Source organism: Neolamprologus brichardi, chromosome 12 (genome assembly GCF_056152115.1).
Source record: "Neolamprologus brichardi isolate AB-2024 chromosome 12, ASM5615211v1, whole genome shotgun sequence".
Taxonomy (NCBI): domain Eukaryota; kingdom Metazoa; phylum Chordata; class Actinopteri; order Cichliformes; family Cichlidae; genus Neolamprologus; species Neolamprologus brichardi.
In genome coordinates, this window is record NC_142115.1 from 38469122 (window position 1) to 38491500 (window position 22379).

Consider the following 22379-nt stretch of genomic DNA (forward strand, 5'->3'; position numbering starts at 1 on the left):
ACGACACACACTATAGAAATGAAACAAACAAAAAGATGTTAGACACATTTAAAGCCACACAGTTACAATGAGCCCGGAGAGGAGGGAGCAGTTAAGAACCTTTAAACACGCCTCCACGCCCGCCATGTTTAAACGTTCAACCGGCACTCCGAAGAAACCAGAGAGAGAAAAAACACACCAGGACACTGAGAAGCTAACAGACTGATGAAGAGTAGCTTCCTTCATCTGAGACCTACTGGAAACAGTGCCAGACACAGAGAGAGCTGTGCTTCCATCCAACCGTTTTAACATCGGATCGAATGATGACGCTGAGAGCTCGCTGACTCCCGACCTGCCTGCACCGCTCTGTGGACAGACACTTTTACACTAGAAGACGTCAGAGGACACAAGCCTCACTGCCTCTAACGCTCCCCGTGCAGAGACTAACGGGACGCTGTCAAAGCTCCCCGAGCCTCTTCTGTCTCCGAACATCGAGTCTCAGGCAGTGCCTGTCGTTCTGGCTGCTGTCTGAGGAGATGTTTCCTGTCTCTGAACTCAAACCCAGCCGAGCTCTTAAAGCTACGTAGAACCTCTCTGTTTGGTTTCATCTTTCAGCAGCCCAACACCCTCACAACCGCTGCCCAACATCAGAGCAGCCATCGACCTCGGGACAGCCTTTATGGACGATGAAGAGGACCGGGATGCTGCTGATGTTGATGATGATATGTTGATTATGGAAGCGTCAATCGATTACACGCTTGGACCTGGAGAAGGACACGTCCCTTAGAGTGTCCTGTGGTGCTTCAGGAGTATGGGGTGTTTGGTTTTTAGTCCCTTGCTGCGGTTGTACGTCAGACTCATTCCTGGTGGATGACCCAGGGCTGACCTTTGTCACCGCTTCAGTTCATAATTTTTATGGACAGAATTTCGAGACGTTGTTTCTCGTATGTATTATTGTCGGGTCTACCGCTGTATGAATAAAATTTACTTGAATTTAAAATTGAATTGCGTAACCAAGTGGCTGAAAGATTTTACTTTGGTGGTCTCAGAATCTCGTCTCTGCTTTTTACAGATGATGTGGTTCTGTTGGGTCATCAGGTGGTGGCCTCACAGCCGAGTGTGAGACTGTGGGAATGAGAATCATTGCCTCCAAGTCTGAGGCCATTGTCCTCAGCTGGAAAAGGGTGGAGCAAGAGGCGAGTTACTGCCCCAAGCACCTCGGGTCTTGTTCATGAGTTGGCTGTAAAAGCAAAACTGTCGATTGTCGAATGAGCTCAATTGGCAGGCCTCCCCCTTAGAGACAGGGTGAGGAGGGGGGCTCCGAGTAGAGCCAATGTTCCTCCACATCGAAAGGAGGCAGCTGAGGTGGTTCGGGTATCTAACAAGGATGCCTCCGTTCACATGGGCATTACCCATGGGGAGGAGGCCACCGGAGAGACTCCGTCTCTGGGCTGGCCCAAGAACACCTCGCCCCCCCAGACAAGCAGAAGAAAATGGATGGAAGGATCTACTTGTTAACTGATGATGTGATCTGATCCTATATGATGGTGTAGTGAACTTTTATTGAGAAGTTGGACCGTGTTTAACTGTCAGAGGTCTGATTTTTCGGGAGCTGAAGCAGCATTTGGTATTTGGTTAAATATGTCCGACTGATGATGACAGGAACAAAGACAGAGCAGTTTGATCTATTTCCTCTCTGCAGGTGACAGGTGACTGCTTTCTTGTGAATTTTCCTTCTGTTCGAGCTTTGCTGTCAGTTGGATGGAAGAAGAGCTGCAGACAGAGAGAGAGGAAGAAAGGAGGAAGAGGAGGTGAGAGACGGACGTACCGTCTGGAGCTTCGCTCAGAGCTTTGCCGGTCATCTCCCGCTCTCCAACCAGCCAGACGTAACCGGAGCCAGTCATGTTGAGCTGCCGGGCGGCTTTGTACACGAGCGCAGCTTCGTCTTCACTGCAAACACACAAACACACAGCAGGTAAGCACTCACCTGTGGCTGCCACAAACAGACCAAAGAACCAGTCACCAATCACCTGGCAACACCGTGGAAACCAACCTATCAAACACTCCTGTGGACGCGCAGTCTGACTTCTTCTGTTCGAGCTCCAAACGTCTCTTTAAAGACCTGATGAAGGTCTGATGATGTCACTTCAGTGCAGTCAGAAACACTGCAGCTCAGTTCATCGACTAACCACCACTTTCACAGCATTCCCGAGGACATAATAAGAGCTCCAGGGTCTCCGTGGTGGGTTCTTCCCAAGACAAAGAGGAAACGTAAACAAAGGAGGCAAAAGCGTGGCTGTAGGGCGAGCGGCTAAAGAAACAGCCATTTAAGCTACCGCCTCCGAGTATTTTCCTCTCCAACGTCAGGTCCATAACCAACAAAATCAACGAACTGAGATTACAGATTGTAGTCAACAAGTGTGGGACAGCAGCATAATATTACTCACAGAGACTTGACTGCAGCCATCAATTCCAGACTCGGCTATTGAGCTAGCAGGCCGCACGGTCCACCGTCACGACAGGAACGGCCACTCCGGTAAAAACAAAGGAGGGGGTTATGCATCTACACCAATGACAGCTGGTGCAAAAACACTGCAGACAGCCATTGTTCCCCGGATTTGGAATATTTGACTGTGAAGTGCAGACCCGTCTACATACCTCGCGAGTTTACTGTTGTCATGGTAACGGCCGTGTACGTACCACCCGATGCTAATGCTAACTCGGCCATGGAGGAGCTGCACAAGACAATAAGCAACCAGCAGAACTCCAAACACAGTGCACATCATAGCTGGGGACGTCAACCACGCTGGTTTAAGGTGAGTGTGGCGGGGCGTCGCCTGCGGTGCCGCGCAGAGGAGGCGGGCGCACCTGTATGGCATCCGCAATCACGCCCCGCCGAATTAAATATCGTACTGGGTCCTGTGGTTGGGGTTGTTGTTATGTTGAGCTGGCAGCAGGTGAGCTGCAGCTCTGAGTGCGAATGTGCAGCAACCGTGAGAGTGAATAAAGTATGCTGCAAAGCATGAATTTGCACCCGGGTCTACCAGCTGCTCTAACACCTGTTATAATGAAGTGCTTCGAGAAACTGGTCCGACGTCACATCATGTCCTGCTTGCCACCCACACTCGACCCGCTCCAGTTTGCATACAGAGCTAACAGATCAACTGAAGATGCCATTGCTACACCGCTCCACACCACCATCTCTCACCTGGAAGTGCAGGGCCGTTACGCCAGGCTGCTCTTTGTTGACTTTAGCGCTGCTTTCAACACGATACTCCCGGACAGACTAATAGTTAAACTGCTGGAGATCGGACTTCCTTCTACCACCTGCCGCTGGATCAGAGACTTCCTCTCAGACCGTGTACAGAGAGTTAGAGTGGGGCCTCATCTTTCCTCAGCCCTCAGCCTCAACACCGGCTCTCCACAAGGCTGTGAGTCCTCTACTGTACACTCTGTACACACATGACTGTGTTAGTTCCCACCCAGACAACACAGTCATCAAGTTTGCAGATGATACCACCGTGGTGGGGCTCATCTCAGGGGGAGATGAGACGGCGTACAGAGCTGAAGTTCAGAGGCTGTCAGATTGGTGTGTAGATAACAACCTGGACCTTAATACCACCAAGACAAAAGAACTGGTAGTTGACTTCAGAAGGAGGAAGTCCGAGCTGCAGCCTGTCAGCATCAACGGGGAGTGCGTGGAAAGGGTCTCCAGTTTCAAGTTCCTGGGTGTGCACATAGACACAGACCTCCAATGGACCTCTAACACCTCTGCGGTCTTAAAGAAGGCCCAACAGCGTCTCCACTTTCTGAGAATCCTCAGAAAAATGGACCTGAAGGAGCTGCTGACCGTCTTCTACCGCTGCTCCATTGAAAGTGTGCTGACGTATTGCATCGGTGTGTGGTTCTCCAGCTGCACCACAGCACACAGAAAGGCACTCCAGAGGGTCATCAATATGGCCCAAAAATCATTGGACATCCTCTTCCCTCCCTGAAGGACCTGTACAGCACTCGCTGTCTCAAGAGGGCACGCAGCATCCTACGGGACTGCACACACCCAGGACACCGGGTGTTTAAGCTGCTGCCGTCCGGCAGGAGGTTCAGGCTGCTGAGGTCAAACAGACTCAAGGACAGCTTTTACAACAGGACAACAGCCCTGATCAGTGCTAACAGCTGACCTGACTGGACTTTTTGGGGGGATTAACAACGGTAAAAACAGTAATAATAATAATATTTATATTTATAACAAGGTGCAATAATAACAGTGTGCAATACAAATACACTTATTCTTCTTTTTTATTACCAAGTTATTATACTGTGTTGTGTTGTTTGCGTTGTGATGTGTCGTATCGTGTCGTGTTGTGTTATATGTGCCGACGTAGGACAGTTTTCCAATTTCGTTGTACTATTGTACTATGTATGACTGTGCAATGACAATAAAGAGTTATCTTATCTTATCTTATCTTATCTTAGCACCTCACGATGAGCTGCAGCTCGGGCCTTGGTCTTCAGACTTCGGCCTTGTTCAGTTTTGGATTCGCTGTTGGTGTTTTGTGCAGAAGAGTCTGACGATAGAGGCTGATTGTTGTTGCATCAGACTAAGGGCTGATCTTTAGACCTTGTACGTCCTACTCGCGTTTACATGGATCTTTTTACACAACATTTGCAGCTGCTACTTTTACCTGTTTTACACAGATTCAGTCCAACACTTGCTGATGGCTCAGTCACAAAGTTCCTGCAAAGTCATGGCAAGAACAACTTAAACTGTGACCAGTGTCCTAACCCTGATACAGCCTAACTGTGGAAACCACAACATCGTCCAATCAGAAACCATCATGGAAACCAGCTTGAAATGTGCACAAACCTGGCAGATAGGATGATGACTCGGGCCTCCAGGTCTTTCGCCTCCAGCAGCAGGGCGGTAAGGTTGGTGTCCTGGCTGAACAGCAGCACCTTCTCAGCCTGGAGGACCACCAGATGGACACAGTGGACGGACGGTAACACCGAGGGACAGTGAGAAACACGGCAGAACAAAACACCACAGAACACATCGCAGGACAGCCATCGTTAGCTCCACATCCACAACCCCTCCCCAACCACCCACAACCCCAACCTCGACCATGCTCCCTCTCACCCACGCTACCACCGGAGGAGGAGGGGAGGAGGGACGGGAGCAAAAAATGGAGACAAAAAGTGTTCAAGATCTGCTGAACTAAAGAAAACTCAAAGTCGAAGCTGGAATACAAAGAAGGAGGGGCAAAAAGTTGTGCGTGGTGTGGTGGCACATGCAAACTGAGGCGCTTTCAAGACTCCAACCAACCAACCAACCAATCGGGAACGTGCATGTTAGAGCGCACTGATGCAACCGCAAATTAAAAAAAAAAGATTCAAGTGGAGGGGGGAGGAGGGGAGGAAGAGGAGGGGAGGCGGGGGGGAGAAGTGGTTCATTTCCAAAAAGAAAAAGAAAAGAGGAGTGAGAGGATCCTGGTGTGTTCCTCGATAATCTGCAGACAGAGCCACGCGTCAGCCTGGCCACATGCAACCCTTCACAAGGAAAAACCCGGGGAGGGGGAGGGGGATGAGGAGGGGGGAGGAAGAGGAAGGGCGTCTCTCCTGCGAGTGTAAACCCATTCCCGATGTGCAGGAATCATGAAAAATCAAAAGAAAGAAAGGAGATGTGGAGAAAAGACGTGCCACCAGGATAAGAGTCTATCTCTGGAGCCGGGTTGGATTCTGGGCGGGCGGGGCTGACTGGTGTTTGGCTACTACTGGGCGAGCTCAGAGATTGGTTGGGCGGCGTGCATCATTTGACCATGCAAGTTTATACCTTGGGTGTTCTCCTGAAGTCAAAGTTCTGTTGGTCGAGGTTTTCATAGTTCCTGTTTTTAGTCTGATGGGTAATGTGCACAGAGAAAATATGCAGACACAGAAGATTATAGACAGTCAGAAAAATGGGGGGGGGGGGGGGGGGGGGGGGCAGCAAAGCATCCAATAAATGATTGATTTCTTCTGCAGGAGTCGGACGCAAACACATCGCAGTCTGCCCAGCGGTCTGTCGACCTGCGTCCAGTTCGGACTTCTTTTTAATATTAACCTCCGTGTGCAGCGCCCCCTGGTGTGTGGACGACAGCGGCACGTGTTAACCAGTAGCGTCTGGATGACAGGTTTCTAAGCACTGCTGTGCTGAAAGTTTTAACAAAAGGAGTGATTTGTTTTCTAGCAGTGATGTCAGGATATCAAGCGTAGGATGGCCATTATCGCCCAAAACTCCCTGAATGGAGAGGAAACCACTCACCCTGAGATAAACTATAACCTTCTGGTTTTATCTAAAGGTATAAACACGTATTAATCAGCTGTTTCCCCTTAACCTCTTTAAACCCCCTGCTCCTAAAAAGCACATTTGTTCCTGATTGGCCAGTTTCTGGAAGCCTGCTGAGGAGCAGATGCCTGCACTGCATGGTTGCTCTTCAGCAGCAGGTGATCAGACATACAGAGGTTTGAAAATGATTCTCATTTCCTGAACCCGCTGCTGTGTACTTTTAATTAAACGATGACTTTTCATCATGTTTCATGTTGTTTTTTCTGAACAAAGATCAGGATGTAATAAAGCGTCTGTTCCTGTGCGTTAAACTGTCCTCCTAGAACGACCCGTAGACGCTTCACCCTGATATCAGTGATGACATCATCATTAGTGCTTTCAGACAGCGGAGGCTCACGCATGACGGCTGTGATTTTGAGTTGTGATTAAAGAACAGGTGCTAATTATAACGGCTGTTGCGGCGCCGTGACCGGCTCGCTATATTTAGTCTGAGGTGTAAAATCGCTCCTGAAGCCTGCCTGCAGGCGTGAACGCAGACGCTTTATTTTTAGAGAACAAAGAGACGCTTTGACTCAGAAGCCTGTCGAACTTCACAGCTGAGCCGTGATCAAGCACTCGTCGCTTCGGCTCCTCGGGATGAAGAGCTAACCTCGCCACAAACCCAGCTCGGTCTCATTTTATCCACACTCAGCCTTCCCTCTCTGCAAACTTCCTGTGATGTTAATCCGCTGTGGCGGCGGCGCGTCCCATTAGTCCTCGACTCGATCCGCTCCAAATGTTAATCTCATTAAATTTACATCCGTGCGCAAAGTCCCCGAACAGCACGGCCTCGCTCTGAGAGCGCTCCAACCGACCTGCACACACCTAATGACACGTCCAGGTTCATTACTGTTTTACACCTGAGCCCAGTGAGGGATTCACGGAGAATCACAGCTTCAGACCCACAACTGCAAAACACAAAGCAACGAACGTTTCAATGTCACAGAGGAAAGGCGCTCCAAAGACAGAGCATCAGATCCCACGTACGGAAAATCTTTTCCAAGATTAAAAGTACAGTGTGGAAAACCTCACCACTAGGTGTCAGTAGAGTTCTGTTTCTAATCCTTCTAATCCAGCATAATCCGAGCTACGGTGGCTGCTATGGGACAAACATGTTGCAGGCAAAAGAGATCAGAAACAACATTTAGACTCCTCCCCATAACGGCCAGCGTGTTTCTGCTACTGTTTGTGTTTTTGGGGGTAATGTTGGATGATAAATTAAAATGGAAATCTTATATTGAACATGTTAGAAAAAAGATGGTTAAAATATTCTGGGTAATGTCAGAGACTAGATTATAAGGCAATGTGTATTTTATATTTCTCACTAATTTTCCTAATTATCTCAGTTATTGTGCTGTGTGTGGGGGAATACATATGCGACTTATATACATCCTCTATACTTGTTACAGAAGAAGGTGGTACGAATGGTTCATAATGTTAAATATAGAGAACAAACAAATAATCTGTTTATAAAATCGAAATTGTTGAAATTTGAAGACTTAGTGAAATCACAGACATTATTATTCATGTGCAAGGCAAAAAATAACACATTAAGTTACAAAGTTTGTTTGTATTGTGTTCAGGAAGTGGTGCCAGCAGAAGGAAGTTTGACTTTAAGCATCAGTTTGACCTCACAAAGGCAAATGTGTCCGACAGTCAAAGGTATAAGAATCTCTTGAAGATAATCTCAAGAGCTGTACAAACATGCACCGTTTAAAAAGTGTTACACACTTAAAAGGATAAATCAACATGAAGAACATGGAAGTAATTTGGGCTAAATGTGGAAGGAAAAATCTTCATTGCCATTTAATGCTGCATATTGTGATTATACTGATTTGTTGTTTAGTTTTGCATTGTTACATAAAGATACATGTTAGAGAGTTTTTTGGGGGTTATTGGCGCCTTCTTGTAAGAATAATTGGATTGCAGATGGGGGGCAGGTGGGGGGGGGGGGGGGGGCAGGTGCTAACAAGACTTTATTCTTCTTGCTGCTCCTTTTCACCCACAGGTGCAGTGTTATATTAATGGGAAGGAGGATCTGTAGGAAACGAAACTCTGTTGAACCATGTGTGAAATAAATATTTCTGCACAAACTATCATTTAACATATTTGAATAATATCAGCACTCAGCTATAAACAGATATGTGTGAATCACATTTTCACTTTAAGCCTATCCGGTCTTTTAGTCTGACGCCATCAGCTGTTTCCAGGTCCAAACTCTGCTTCAGGTCCCGAAGTCAAACGAACACTGCAGCATCACTGAGCGTTACAAACTGTCTAAATTATTTCATCTTTAATAAAATCATCAGCGTTGCTGCTTTACCAGGTGTAACAATTAAGTTTAACATCCATGAAAACAGAAGTTATTAAATTCAGTTAGAAGTTAGCAGGAAGTTAGCAGGAAGTTAGCAGGAAGTTAGCTCGCTAGCTTCCACCTAAACATGATATGTTCTGAGTGATTTCTGAAACTAATTCAAACGTACAGCTCTGCTATCACTTCAATATAAATGAAGACAGGAAACTAAACAGCAGTGACGCTTGTAGGGTTACTGAAGTTGGGCTAGCTGGTATATAATGATGTGCTACGTGATCGCTAGCTACACAGTGATCACTGACTGTTTTTAGGGGCTTGTTGAGATTAAATAGAACAAGATACAAAACATGTTAAAAACACAACAGCCTTAATAAACGCAGAGCAGTTTGTTCACACGTCATCACTTAACAACAGGATCGTGAGTGTGGGCTGTCAGTGTGCTGTGAGCCACAGCTGGTGTCCACCTGTCGGTGCGAGTTCCCTCTCGCCTAATTAGAAGCAATCTGGTGCAACGTAGGAAGAATGTATATACTTCAAATTAAAGTGCTTGGCTACAGGCTTTTATTTTGAAATGTGTGTGTCGTACAGCAGGTTGCTGGTGCTGGCGGGTATTACATGCTTTGTTAAAGCCGGATATTTAAAGCAGGAACAACACACGACAGCCGCTCGGTTCACCTACTTTAGCTAATGTGCTGTAATATTCATGCGTCTCCCACTTTAAAAAGTCTCTCCTCCAATATTCATGAAGGTGTTTGACTCAAACTGAGAGACACAAAGTCACATTCAAACTTTTCTGAAGTCTCATCTGCACTCTGGAGGATTTCTGCTGTCTCTTCTTATTTTGAATCGTAGAAAAATATGAAGCGTTCACGCCTTGAGAAATATAAACATGCCGACACAGAGCCGCTGCTGCTTTGTCATTAACAAACAAATCCTCCTTTTCTTTTACTGCTTCTTACTTCCTGCCTCCATCTTCATTTGCTGCTTTTGAGTTGTTGTAAACATCACAGCACCACAGCGAGACGATTCATCGCGACCACCAGAAGGATGACTGACTCTCTCTACACGCCTGCAAAGCCACCGTCACTTTGTCTGACATGTTTTTCAGAGAACGCAGACTCTCTCACCTGAGGAGCTGTGATCGATCGCCTCGTTAAAAACAGCGTCGACCTCGCTCGACATCACTAATCAGACGTTTTACATCATAAGCATATAAAATGTTGAAACAGCTTAAAACCGTCTGAGTTGGATTAACGTCACAATAAAAACCACTGATGTCCGATTCTTTCCTCTGACTCAAACAAACTGGTTAGCCGTCGTTAACTGGGAATAATGGGATCACTTTCTGTGTTCTTCTATGAACCTGACACGCCTCCACAGTTTCTGATGGCAGACTCTAGATGCTCCTCTGTGGCAGCTGACTCCATGGTCCTGTGACCCCGCGTTGACCTTCATGCTCCTAATTCTGAGACCTTCCCATGAACGAGCAGCTGGACCACCTCAGCGCTGGTGTCCACACCACAGGGAAGCTGAGGAGGTTACAAGCTTCGTTTTATCATCGTAGCGTCTGCCTTACAACATAAAGCGCCTTGAGGCGACTGTTGTGTAAATAAATAACTTATTAAATCCTGCACATGTATTTTAAATTTGGTGATGCGTGTTTACTGAATCCTTTAACCGTGGTGTCGTGATGTTTACAGCAGAAGCTCATCAAACAGGGAAACCAGTTCACGTGCTGGTTGGCCTGAACTCTCGTTTCCCTCGTGTCGAAGCTCTGCTGCATGTCAGTCGCACAGAGAGAGTCGCTTTGACAGTCAGTCAGGTCGACAGCTGCCACAGAAGCAGCTGAGATGTGTTTGCATGACTCCGTCAGAGCCGAGGCGATGAAACCAGACGGAGGTGAGCAACTGAAAGGATGACATGAACGGACAGACAGGAAGAGAGAGAGCGACAGGAAGAGGAGGAAAAAATGAACTCAAAGTCAACTTAAGATTAAAAAATAGAAGAAACGAAAAAGTAGAAAGTAAAACAAAAAGCACCAAAAACCTCCACCAAGACAGAAAAATATTAAAACATTCATCTTCTAACAACAGTGATGGAAAACCATGAGACATTCAGGAGCTGCAGTACATCAGACCTGCTGGTCCAGGAGGTCCAGAGTCAAGACCATTCAGTCCTGACTCAAGAGCAATGCGTTCAGAGTCAGGACCAAGAGTCAGGACCAGCACATCCGGGGTCAAGACCAGAAAACCGAAGGTCGAGACGGGCAGGTCCAGAACTGTGGTCAGCAAGTCAAGACCAAGAGTCAAGATCAGCAGGTCTAAAATTATGACCAGTCTAGAGTTCAGTCCAGACCAACAGGTCCAGATTCAGGACAAGCACGTCCAGGATCAAGACTAATAAATCCTATTATATTTAAAACCTGAAACAAACGATCAAAGGCAAATGTTCAGCCGAACGTCTGGTGTGAACTCTTTATCTGAGTGAATCTCAGCTGCATATATGATGATGTCCCCGTGACGTAGTCCAGTCCAGCACAGTCCAGTCCAGCATAGTCCAGTCCAGTCAGCACAGCCCAGTCCAGTCCAGTCCAGTCCAGTCCAGTCCAGCACAGCACAGCACAGCACAGCACAGCACAGTCCAGCATAGTCCAGTCCAGTCCAGTCCAGCACAGCACAGCACAGCACAGCCCAGTCCAGTCCAGCATAGTCCAGTCCAGTCCAGCACAGCACAGTCCAGTCCAGTCCAGTCCAGTCCAGTCCAGCACAGCACAGTCCAGTCCAGTCCAGTCCAGCACAGCACAGCACAGTCCAGTCCAGTCCAGTCCAGTCCAGCCCAGTCCAGTCCAGTCCAGTCCAGTCAGCACAGTCCAGTCCAGTCCAGTCCAGTCCAGCACAGCACAGTCCAGCATAGTCCAGCATAGTCCAGTCCAGCACAGCACAGTCCAGTCCAGCACAGTCAGCACAGTCCAGTCCAGCCCAGGACAGTCCATTCCAGTCCAGTCCAGTCAGCACAGTCCAGTCCAGTCCAGCACAGCACAGTCCAGTCCAGTCCAGTCCAGTCAGTCCAGTCAGCACAGTCCAGTCCAGTCCAGTCCAGTCCAGTCAGTCCAGTCCAGTCCAGTCCAGTCAGCACAGTCCAGTCCAGTCCAGTCCAGTCAGTCCAGTCCAGTCCAGTCCAGTCCAGCACAGCACAGTCCAGCACAGCACAGTCCAGCATAGTCCAGCATAGTCCAGTCCAGCACAGCACAGTCCAGTCCAGCACAGTCAGCACAGTCCAGTCCAGCCCAGGACAGTCCATTCCAGTCCAGTCCAGTCCAGCACAGCACAGTCCAGTCAGCACAGTCCAGTCCGTCCAGTCAGTCCAGTCCAGTCCAGTCAGTCCAGTCCAGTCCAGTCCAGTCCAGTCAGCACAGCCCAGTCTAGTCCAGTCAGCACAGCCCAGTCCAGTCCAGTCCAGTCCAGTCCAGTTAGTCCAGTCCAGTCCAGTCAGCACAGCCCAGTCCAGTCCAGCACAGTCAGCACAGTCCAGTCCAGCCCAGCACAGCACAGTCCAGTCCAGTCCAGTCCAGTCCAGTCCAGTCCAATCAGCACAGTCCAGTCCAGTCCAGTCAGTCCAGTCCAGTCCAGTCCAGTCCAGTCCAGTCCAGCCCAGCACAGCACAGTCCAGTCCAGTCCAGTCCAGTCCAGTCCAATCAGCACAGTCCAGTCCAGTCCAGTCCAGTCCAGTCCAGTCCAGTCCAGTCCAGTCAGCACAGTCAGTAAAACCTCCTGGATCTGCATTTCATGTTTGATCATGTTTGTGATTCTTATCCTGGTTTGGATCACGTGTGGCATCAGGTGTTTATTGAGAACATGAGAAACCCGGGTTAGTGAGCAGCTTCAGCTACACACAGGTCAGCTGCCTCATCTGTTTCTTTATGATCCATGTAAACAGAAAACCTGTAAAACCTCTTGGTGGAGATAAGAAAAGAAAAAGAACAATAAAAATAAAGAAAAAGGATGAAAGAGAAGCTGCTCTGAAGCACCTGGCAGAAAGAATATTAAAGCTAATGAGGGAGCGATGAAGGAAGGACGAAGGGAGGATGAGGGAGCGATGAAGGAAGGACGAAGGGAGGATGAGGGAGTGATGAAGGAAGGACGAAGGGAGGATGAGGGAGTGATGAAGGGAGGATGAGGGAGCGATGAAGCAGCAATCCTGGAGAAGTCACAGAGCGATGATGGAGGGATGAAGCCTCTCACACAGCAGCTCAGTATTTCTCATGCAGTTAAACTACACAAACCTGCATTTGAATAAAGTGCGCCCACACACACACACACACACACACACGTGATGTGCAGCACGTTGCGACTGCATGTCCGTGTCTATGAGCTCATGTGTGGGCGTGTCCTTGCTGACCTTGGTCTCACGCTCCTCCAGCAGGGTCTCCAGTCTCTTCTGGGCGGCTCGGCCCTCGTGGTCGTCGCTCACGATCAGGATGATGTGATTCCACCTGAACTCCCTCATCAGGTCGAACCACACCTGTGCCTGGTGGGAGTATGGAGGCACCGTCCTCAGGAAGGACAGGTGGATGCTCTGCACAAGAGGAGGTGGAGGAGGTTAACCCAACAGGTTCTTACTCTACTCTACTTTTATCCAGAAACATCCATCCTTCACGTGTATGATGACATCAGAACCAGAGATCAGGAAGAAGCTCTACAGAACCAAAAGCCAGAAAAGCGATAATCTGATCGTCTGCAGAAACATAACAGCTGCTATAAGAAGATTATATTTACAAAATGATATATTTTTAAAAGAGCCAATACTTCCTTAACACATTTATCAAACACCGTTGCTGAGTCAAAGCACGCAAAGAACAAAACAGATGTAGTCTGACTTCCTGCACCTGCCTCCACCTGAAAAATGTGTGAATATTTCATGTGTATAAAACCTGGTGAGGAACCAGAGCGCTGTTCACTGGGAGCACTGGGATATCCTATGGTAGGAAGTCCTGCCATTAATTAATTCTTCGATCTTAAATATGATCAACCTATCTCTAATAATCAGCTATGTACCACAGGCCTTCAAGCTGGCTGCAGTTAAACCTTTACTCAAAAAGCATCTCTAGACCCAGCAGTCTTAGCTAATTATAGGCCAATCTCCAACCTTCCTTTCATATCAAACATCCTTGAAAGAGTAGTTGTCAAACAGCTAACAGATCATCTGCAGAGGAATGGTTTATTTGAAGAGTTTCAGTCAGGTTTCAGAGCTCATCACAGCACAGAAACAGCTTTAGTGAAGGTTACAATGATCTTCTTATGGCCTCTGACAGTGGACTCATCTCTGTGCTTGTCCTTCTTGACCTTAGTGCAGCATTCGATACTGTCGACCATAATATCCTATTAGAGCGATTAGAACATGCTGTAGGTATTACAGGTACTGTGCTGCAGTGGTTTGTATCATATCTATCTAATAGACTCCAGTTTGTGCATGTAAATGGAGAGTCCTCTTCACACACTGAGGTTAATTATGGAGTTCCACAGGGTTCAGTGCTAGGACCAATTCTGTTTACATTATACATGCTTCCCTTAGGCAGCATCATTAGAAGACATAGCATACATTTTCACTGCTATGCAGATGACACCCAGCTCTATCTGTCCATGAAGCCAGATAACACACACCAATTAGTTAAACTGCAGGAATGTCTTAAAGACATAAAGACCTGGATGGCCACTAACTTTCTGCTTCTTAATTCAGATCAAACTGAGGTCATTGTACTCGGCGCTGAAAAGCTTAGAAATATGGTCTCTAACCAGATTCTTACTCTGGATGGCATTACCTTGGCCTCCAGTAACACTGTGAGGAACCTTGGAGTCATTTTTGACCAGGATATGTCCTTCAACGCACATATTAAACAAATATGTAAAATACGTGCGTTTGCTGTCGCATTTTATTTGTAGTGTGAACAAGCAGACAAAACAATTGGATTTGATCAAGAAATTGGAATTGAGCATTAGGACCTTTGAGTTCACCTTTGCCTCAGTGAGTCCTGCATTTTGGATCCTTCCTGCCTGCACACAGCCATGACACATACAAGGTCTTAAATAATCAGGCCCCATCCTATCTTAATGACCTTGTAGTACCATATCACCCTATCAGAGCACTTCGCTCTCGCTCTGCAGGCCTACTTGTTGTTCCTAGAGTATTTAAAAGTAGAATGGGAGGGAGAGCCTTCAGTTTTCAGGCCCCTCTTCTGTGGAACCAGCTTCCAGTTTGGATTCAGGAGACAGACACTATCTCTACTTTCAAGATTAGGCTTCAAACTTTCCTTTTTGCTAAAGCATATAGTTAGGGCTGGACCAGGTGACCCTGCATCCTCCCTTAGTTATGCTGCAATAGACGTAGGCTGCCGGGGATTCCCATGATGCATTGAGTTTTTCCTTTCCAGTCACCTTTCTCACTCACTATGTGTTAACAGACCTCTCTGCATTGAATCATATCTGTTATTAACCTCTGTCTCTCTTCCACAGCATGTCTTTATCCTGTCTTCCTTTGCTTTTGTTTGAACTCTTATTCAAATAAAGGCTTTTTGTTATCATCCACCTCCATCCTTGTCTGTATTCTGGGTCCACATTCACCTGATTCCACGCCGTTGACCAGACGTGACACCTTTTGTGATTTGTCACTCGTTCTGTGTGTTTTCTGGGACACCTGGATGTCATCTACATAAAAGTGAACTTTCCTGATTTTCACTGCAGTGGAGAAAATTCAGAACCAAGATGAAAGGCTGTGACGAATAAAACAGTGATGGATGCAAACAGCCGAGATCAGGTCCTCACGTGAGCAGCTCAGACTGTCAGCGCTCTGCTGTAACAGACCTTATCAGAGTAGATGGACATGCGTGTCGTCAGGCCGACCACGGGGATTCGGTAGAAACCGGCGGTGTAGGAGACAGGCGTTGGAGTCAGGTGGTCGTTGGACTGTGGAGGATGGCTGACCAGAATGGCGTACACCTACAGAGTAAGACAAACACATCTCAGTTCAGATGGTCGAGTAGAAAATGGCGCCCGCGGGTTTGATGGATTTTTCTGGAATTACTGTTTGATGTTGGAGGTCTGCAGAAAAGCAGCAGTGAGCTGTGTTTCTGCAGACACGTACACATCTAAACACATCAGCTGGAACCTTTGATTTTCAGTTATTCGTTTTCAGTTGTTGTCAGTGAGACACAGAAATGTTTCCTGTTAATCAGTCCTTCACGTGTAATGACCGGCCCTGTGACGCAGGATTCCTGCACGAACAGCAAACGCTGCAGAGTAACTGCTGAATAAATCCTGCTCTGTGAATGCTACGAGCCAAACGAGGACGTTCACAACAAAGCGTAAAACGTTCTGAAACTAACTCAGGTTACAGTTCAGTGCAAACATCAACATTTCTGTCGCACACAGAAGAAGATACAGATGAAAAGATTCTTAAAATTACATTTGATGAGTTTATTCTTCATATTTGTGTAAATGATGAAGGCAAGTTTTCAGTTTATTTTGGCAGATAAATGTAGAGAACGAGGAATCTGCTCACAGCACAGCGTCGCTGACAGCTTGTGTCTAACAGTAGGATGACTTACAGGCCGTTACACTCGTGTTCGTGCTGCATCCTGTAAAACCTGAACATGTGTTTGGATCAGTGCAGTCAGAGTCAGGCTGCTGAGTAAGTTTTGTCTGCAATTTGAAATCAGTCAAATAATATAAAAGGCTGGTTTCACTGATATAAACCAGGTTCAGACTGGTCGTGTTTATGACGAGTAAAATCATCCTTCCTGGATCCCAGTTTGAGAAACGGTTCCAAACCTCGGCGATCAGCTTCTTGATGTGAAACTGCAGAGAAACTTTTATCTCCTGCCGAGTGTTTGCAGCTTTAGGACAGAAATCAGAGCGCGTGCGTCGACCCAGAAACTCTTACGTCACTACGGGGCGATCGTGGCTCAAGAGTTGGGAGTTCGTCTTGTAGTCAGAAGGTTGTCGGTTCGAGCCCCGGCTCAGACGGTCTCGGTCGTTGTGTCCTTGGGCAAGACACTTCACCTGCCACCTACTGGTGGTGGTCAGAGGGGCCGATGGCGCGATATGGCAGCCTCGCCTCTGCAGAGACAGCAGCCCGCGGTGACCAGTTATGTAACCATCAACAGACTGGATACGAACAACGCTGGAGGGAGGATGTTGTTTGAACGTTAAGGAGAGTCTATTTTTAGACTTCACTGGACCAGCGCTGCCCGCCTTGCCTGCCCTGATGGCCGGTGGTACCTGCGGCGCCTATTTGTGCTCTGCATGTGTGAAAGTGTCAGACTTCCTTCACTTTTGCCGTTTAAAGCGAATTTGTTTCCTACAGGTGGTGTATTACAATTAAAGGCATGTAGTGTGTTTGTACAGTGAAGCGTCAACACAGGAATCTGAAAGTTGTCCTTTATGTTAATAATCAAAATATGTTTTAAAACACACGTCATTAACAACGTTTAGTGTGATTGCTACAATAAATACAAAACAACTGAATGAAAAAAACATTATGTTCATTCTGATAGTGTGATTAATAATTCATTTATGTAAGACATTCATGCTGTACACTCATTGGCCCCTTTGTTCAACTGCCTGCTAACCTAAACATCTAACCAGCCAATCACATGGCAGCAACTCAGCGCAGTTCCAGGGTCAACATGGTCAAGACGACCTGCGGAGGTTCAAACTAAGCATCAGGAAGTATGCAATGCGACTGCGTGGTCGTCGCCTCAGTGTCAGAAACGCAAACATCTCCAGAGTTTACAGACAAACTGACAAAAAGAACAAAAAAACGCCGTCGGCAGCCCTGTTGACATCAGAGGTCAGAGGTCAGAGACAGACTGCTTTGAACTCATAACCAAAGGTTGCATACGAGCATCTCTGAACAGCAGATGGGCACATTCACAAAAGAAGAAGACGAACAAACATGGACGATTCTCCTGCCTTCATCCTTCACTGGCGTTCACCTGGTGTGGCGTCGTCAGATTTCAGGACCAGCTGAGCATCATCTGACCTCCCGAGTGTTGCTGCTGTGCATCCTTTCATGACCGCAGCCCTGATGGCTGCTTCCAGCACGCTCCGGGTCAAAAGGTCAGATTATCTCAAACTGTTTCCTGAACAGGAAGTTCGCTGTACTCAGACGCCGCTACAGTCAGCAGATTGTGTTTGTGTTGGTGCACGTTACTTCAGTAATGTCCTGTTTTATTCATTTGCTTCTTCCACTGCAAGAGTACAAAACCATCTGAGGCTCTTAGTGTGAAGGGCAACAGGAAGGAACAAATGTTTCCTGGTTCAGACAACAGGATCAGCATCAGGCACAGACAGAGACGTGGATCTCCTCTGAGCTCGGGGGACGCTGCGGCTTTTACAAGCATGAAGCCGCCGTTTGGCGACCTCAGACTGAGCTGGAGCTCCACAGGCAGACTCTGTTAGCTTTGTTCATCCTGATATGACGGATGCATCATCATATCATGTTTTTAATAAACTAACCGCAGTGAAAGCACAAACAGGACCTGTAACCACATGAAACCACCAGCAGCTGCTCAGCCGAACGCAGCAGCCTGCAGCTACAGGCCTGCGCTGTAATCCCTGCATCTCTCTCGGGACGGATTACATCTGCGCTGCTGCAGACAGAGAGAGAGGACGGTAATCTGACGTCCATCGCTCCCTCTGACACATCGACGCCATGTTGGCCTCATTTCTCCACAAAGGAAACAGGTTACAGAGCCCGTGTTGGATGAATCGTCTTTTCTCTGACGGTTGCACATAAAGAGAAAATATCTCTGATGCTCAAAGAGCAGCTGTTTGCTGACAATCTGACAGGATGTGATTTGAATGCATCTGTTTGAAATCATTTTATCTTTTTAAAGGCACAAAAACTGTTTGTTTCTTTCGTTGTGAGATGGATGGTTATTCACGTCCACGTGCTTCATCGTACAGGAAGAGCTGTTTGCCCTCTTCCTGTTTTTGTCCATGTTTGACACATTTGAACGTTTCAGATCATTAAACAAATTTAAATATTAGACAAAGATTAACACAAGTAAACACAAAACATCCAAACCTACATGTGACCTCTTGGTCGTCGCTGCACTCTTGGGGTAATTTTGGTCGGCCGGCCACTCGTGGGAGGGTTCTGTTCTGTGACGGTGTGTGGTTAACGCTTTGTCCAATATTTACATTTGTTTCACTCGTGGACCCACGTCCTCATTTTGTGTTTGACAGCGTTTTAGTAGGTAAAGGTGAAGCTTGGACTGAGCTGTGGTTTCGAAGGCTTTGAGGGGGCGACGGGCTGGCAGATCCCCACGTACTGAACAGAAGTGAAGACGTTACAGAATTGAAAAGGGGAGGAGCACGTAAACGAGAATGACAGCTTGCAGGACTGGGGGAACCTGTATAGACGAGGACCAGAAGGAGCGTGTTTGGCAGCGTGGTCCTGCTCCTGAAATTCCCAAACTTAATCTCCAATTAATGATGTGAAACATTAAAGTGTGACAAACCTTAAAATAAGTAATTGGAAAGAGAAAATTGCTTCAGCAGCACTGTAAGAATAAATCCCCGCTCGCCCCTGCGGGCGTCTATCCTCCAAACTCGGTCCTCTACCAGAGGCCTGGGGGGTCCTGCAGTATCTTAGCTGTTCCCAGGACTGCGCTCTTCTGGACAGAGATCTCCGATGTTGTTCCCAGGATCTGCTGGAGCCACTCGCCTAGCTTGGGAGTCACCGCACCGAGTGCTCCGATTACCACGGGGACCACCGTCACCTTCACCCTCCACATCCTCTCCAGCTCTTCTCTGAGCCCTTGGTATTTCTCCAGCTTCTCGTGTTCCTTCTTCCTGATGTTGCTGTCATTGGGAACCGCTACATCGATCACTACGTCTTCTTCTGTTTGTCTACCACCACTATGTCCGGTTGGTTAGCCACCACCATTTTGTCCGTCTGTATCTGGAAGTCCCACAGGATCTTAGCTCGGTCATTCTCCACCACCCTTGGGGGCGTCTCCCATTTTGACCTCAGGACTTCCAGGTTATACTCGGCACAGATGTTCCTGTACACTATGCCGGCCACTTGGTTATGGCGTTCCATGTATGCCTTGCCTGCTAGCATCTTGCACCCTGCTGTTATGTGCTGGATTGTCTCATCTTTACACAGCCTGCACCTGGGGTCTTGCCTGGTGTGATAGACCCCAGCCTCTATGGATCTTGTACTCAGAGCTTGTTCTTGTGCTGCCATGATTAGTGCCTCTGTGCTATCTTTCAGTCCAGCTTTGTCCAGCCACTGGTAGGATTTCTGGATATCAGCCACCTCCTCTATCTGCCGGTGGTACATACATGCAGGGGCCTGTCCTTCCATGATGGTTCCTCGTCTCCCTCCTCTTTCTTGGGTTTCTGCTGCCTGAGGTATTCACTGAGCACGCTGTCAGTTGGGGCCATCTTCGTGATGTATTCTTGGATGTTCGGTGTCTCATCCTGGACTGTGGTGCTGACACTCACCAGTCCCCGGCCCCCTTCCTTCCGCTTAGCGTACAGCCTCAGGGTGCTGGACTTGGGACTTGCCTGACCCTCTGCAGGTACTTGGTGGTTGCAGCTTTCCTAGCGGCCTCTTCATGGTTCCCATTCGCCTGCGGGATCCCCAGGTACTTGTAACTGTCCTCTATGTCTGCAATGTTGCCTCCTGGTAGTTCAGTCCCCTCAGTTCTGACTACCTTCCCTCTCTTTGTTACCATCCGACTACACTTCTCCAGCCCGAACGACATCATCATTGCTGTACATCCTGGTGGTGTGAAGTGACTCGGTGTCTCGTTCATCTTGGCATGCAGCTCAAAGCTATTCAAGTTTTAATCTTGTGCAGTCGGGGCAGTGAGGCCTTCAGATGGTTTACATGAATCTTACATCTGCATAGTCTGAGATTACTTCTCTAAACCCGACTGAGGCAGTCTCAGGTCCACAAACAGGACAGAAGACTGACTCACGTTTGTGTAGAAATGAGAAACTACGACAGGTTTTACAGTGATTTGGGAAACAGACTCATTTCAGCTGATTTGTGTCCGTGTAGAAAGTGAAGATTTTCTTTCCTAAAACAGGAAAAGTTCACATTACGACTGTTGACTCGTTTCACTGATGGATTAACGGAGTTTTCTTATTAACAGCTTTGTTTGCTCCTGTACAGATGTCCTCTGGTGGTAACAGATGACATCATGTTCCCAAATATTAAAAACGTACGAACCCAGTCAGCTTAACACGAGTGATTATTATTCTGCTCAGTTTTACTCTCACTCTGATTATAATTATGAAGCACACCCACCCCCACATCTCTCTGCACATACTGAAAGAATCAGCGTGGCATAAATAAATCTGCCACGCTGAAATCTGGAGATGGCCCGACAAACAGAGTTTAACAAACACGACTGAACTGAAAACGCAGCAAACCAGATGGAAACCACTGCTATAAACGTGATAACTTTATTGATACACGATCAGAAAACCGAGCGCGTTGTTTTGATCTTGTGGGATTTTAACTCCATCACCTCAAATTTCCCAACATATACATCGTGCAGCGATTTTACCCAGGACGCCATTTTGGCCCCATAGACATTCATCTGAAACGGTTGCCTAGCAACATGTAGTGTTTACACTGTGGTTCGCTCTGTGGCCGCACAGGAAGAAGGTCCCGAGTTTGAATCCAGGCTGAGCCGCGTGTCCAGGTGCACCTGGTGAACCTGCAGTGAGCGTCTGCTGCCAGGTGGGGGCAGTGTGAGCAGCTCTGCTTGTTCGTCTGTGTTTTTCTTGCTTCTCTCAGTCCAGGTGAACTCCCTTACCTGCTCGCTTATCAACCAATCAGAATCTGACCAGCACACAGCGTCCTGTACGTCACCTCTGCAGCCATAAAATGAGTTTTTATCCAGCAGAGGACGCTGCGATGTTTTGATCTTTAATGTTTCTGTAATTAAATCATTCAGATGTGTCGTGTTGCTTTGGACTCTTTTTATAAATGACATAAAACATGAGAACAATGTGATGATGTGAGCCAATAACACGAGAATTCAATGATCTAAATACGTTTCACGGGTAAGGATTATTTTATATTCATTTAGACCAAAATCAGCATTTCGCTTCGTTAAGAGACGACTTCTGTGAAGCTGCTGCTGTTGTTGCAGGACAGGGTCATGACCCCCAACCACCCCACCAGTAAACCTGTCAAAATAAAGGTCGTCCTGCAGTGAAATCAGAATAAATCAGGTCATCTGAGATCATGTTTGATCACTGAGGTTCACAGAGGAGACAGATTTTCACATTGAAACCTCCCATAGTTCTGTCGGGCTTTTACTGTGAAAGGTAAACAGGAAGAGTTTCGTTTCACCGTGAAAGTTGCAGCAGTTTAGGGGCGGGGCTAAGACATTTCTGAGTCAGGTTCGAGGGGTCATGTGACAGCAGGTGCTCACCTGGTTGGAGATGAGGTCCTCGCAGACGGAGAGGGCCATCTGGATGGCGTTGGCCTTGTGCGTGACGGAGATGGCGTTCATCTTGAACTTGTCCTTCCCGTACAGAGCGTTGGCCTGACTCACCGCCTCCTTGAACACCTGCTCGTATCGCTTCTGACTCAGCACGGCGCCCACGTTCACCAGCCGCGGCTCGCAGCCGCACAGCGCCACCGAGCAGCACTGCAGCACGGCCAGGAGCAGCACGCCGCGCAGCTCCACTGAGGGGGGGG

General features: G+C 47.6%; 1 protein-coding gene across 3 annotated transcripts in view; it reads right to left on the minus strand.

Annotated features, from left to right (window-relative positions):
- grin1b (glutamate receptor, ionotropic, N-methyl D-aspartate 1b) overlaps positions 1–22379 on the minus strand; it is a 57334-nt gene that overhangs the window by 31840 nt on the left and 3115 nt on the right. For 2 of the 3 annotated variants that reach the window (XM_087849589.1, XM_087849588.1), the window contains exons 2-7: positions 22111–22367; positions 15509–15643; positions 13050–13226; positions 5807–5869; positions 4844–4941; positions 1808–1929 (exon numbers count right to left, since the gene is read on the minus strand). In XM_087849589.1, coding sequence (XP_087705715.1) covers positions 1808–1929; positions 4844–4941; positions 5807–5869; positions 13050–13226; positions 15509–15643; positions 22111–22367 — 852 coding nt within the window. The remainder of the gene's footprint in view (positions 1–1807; positions 1930–4843; positions 4942–5806; positions 5870–13049; positions 13227–15508; positions 15644–22110; positions 22368–22379) is intronic. The other variant, XM_087849590.1, reaches the window with a different exon arrangement.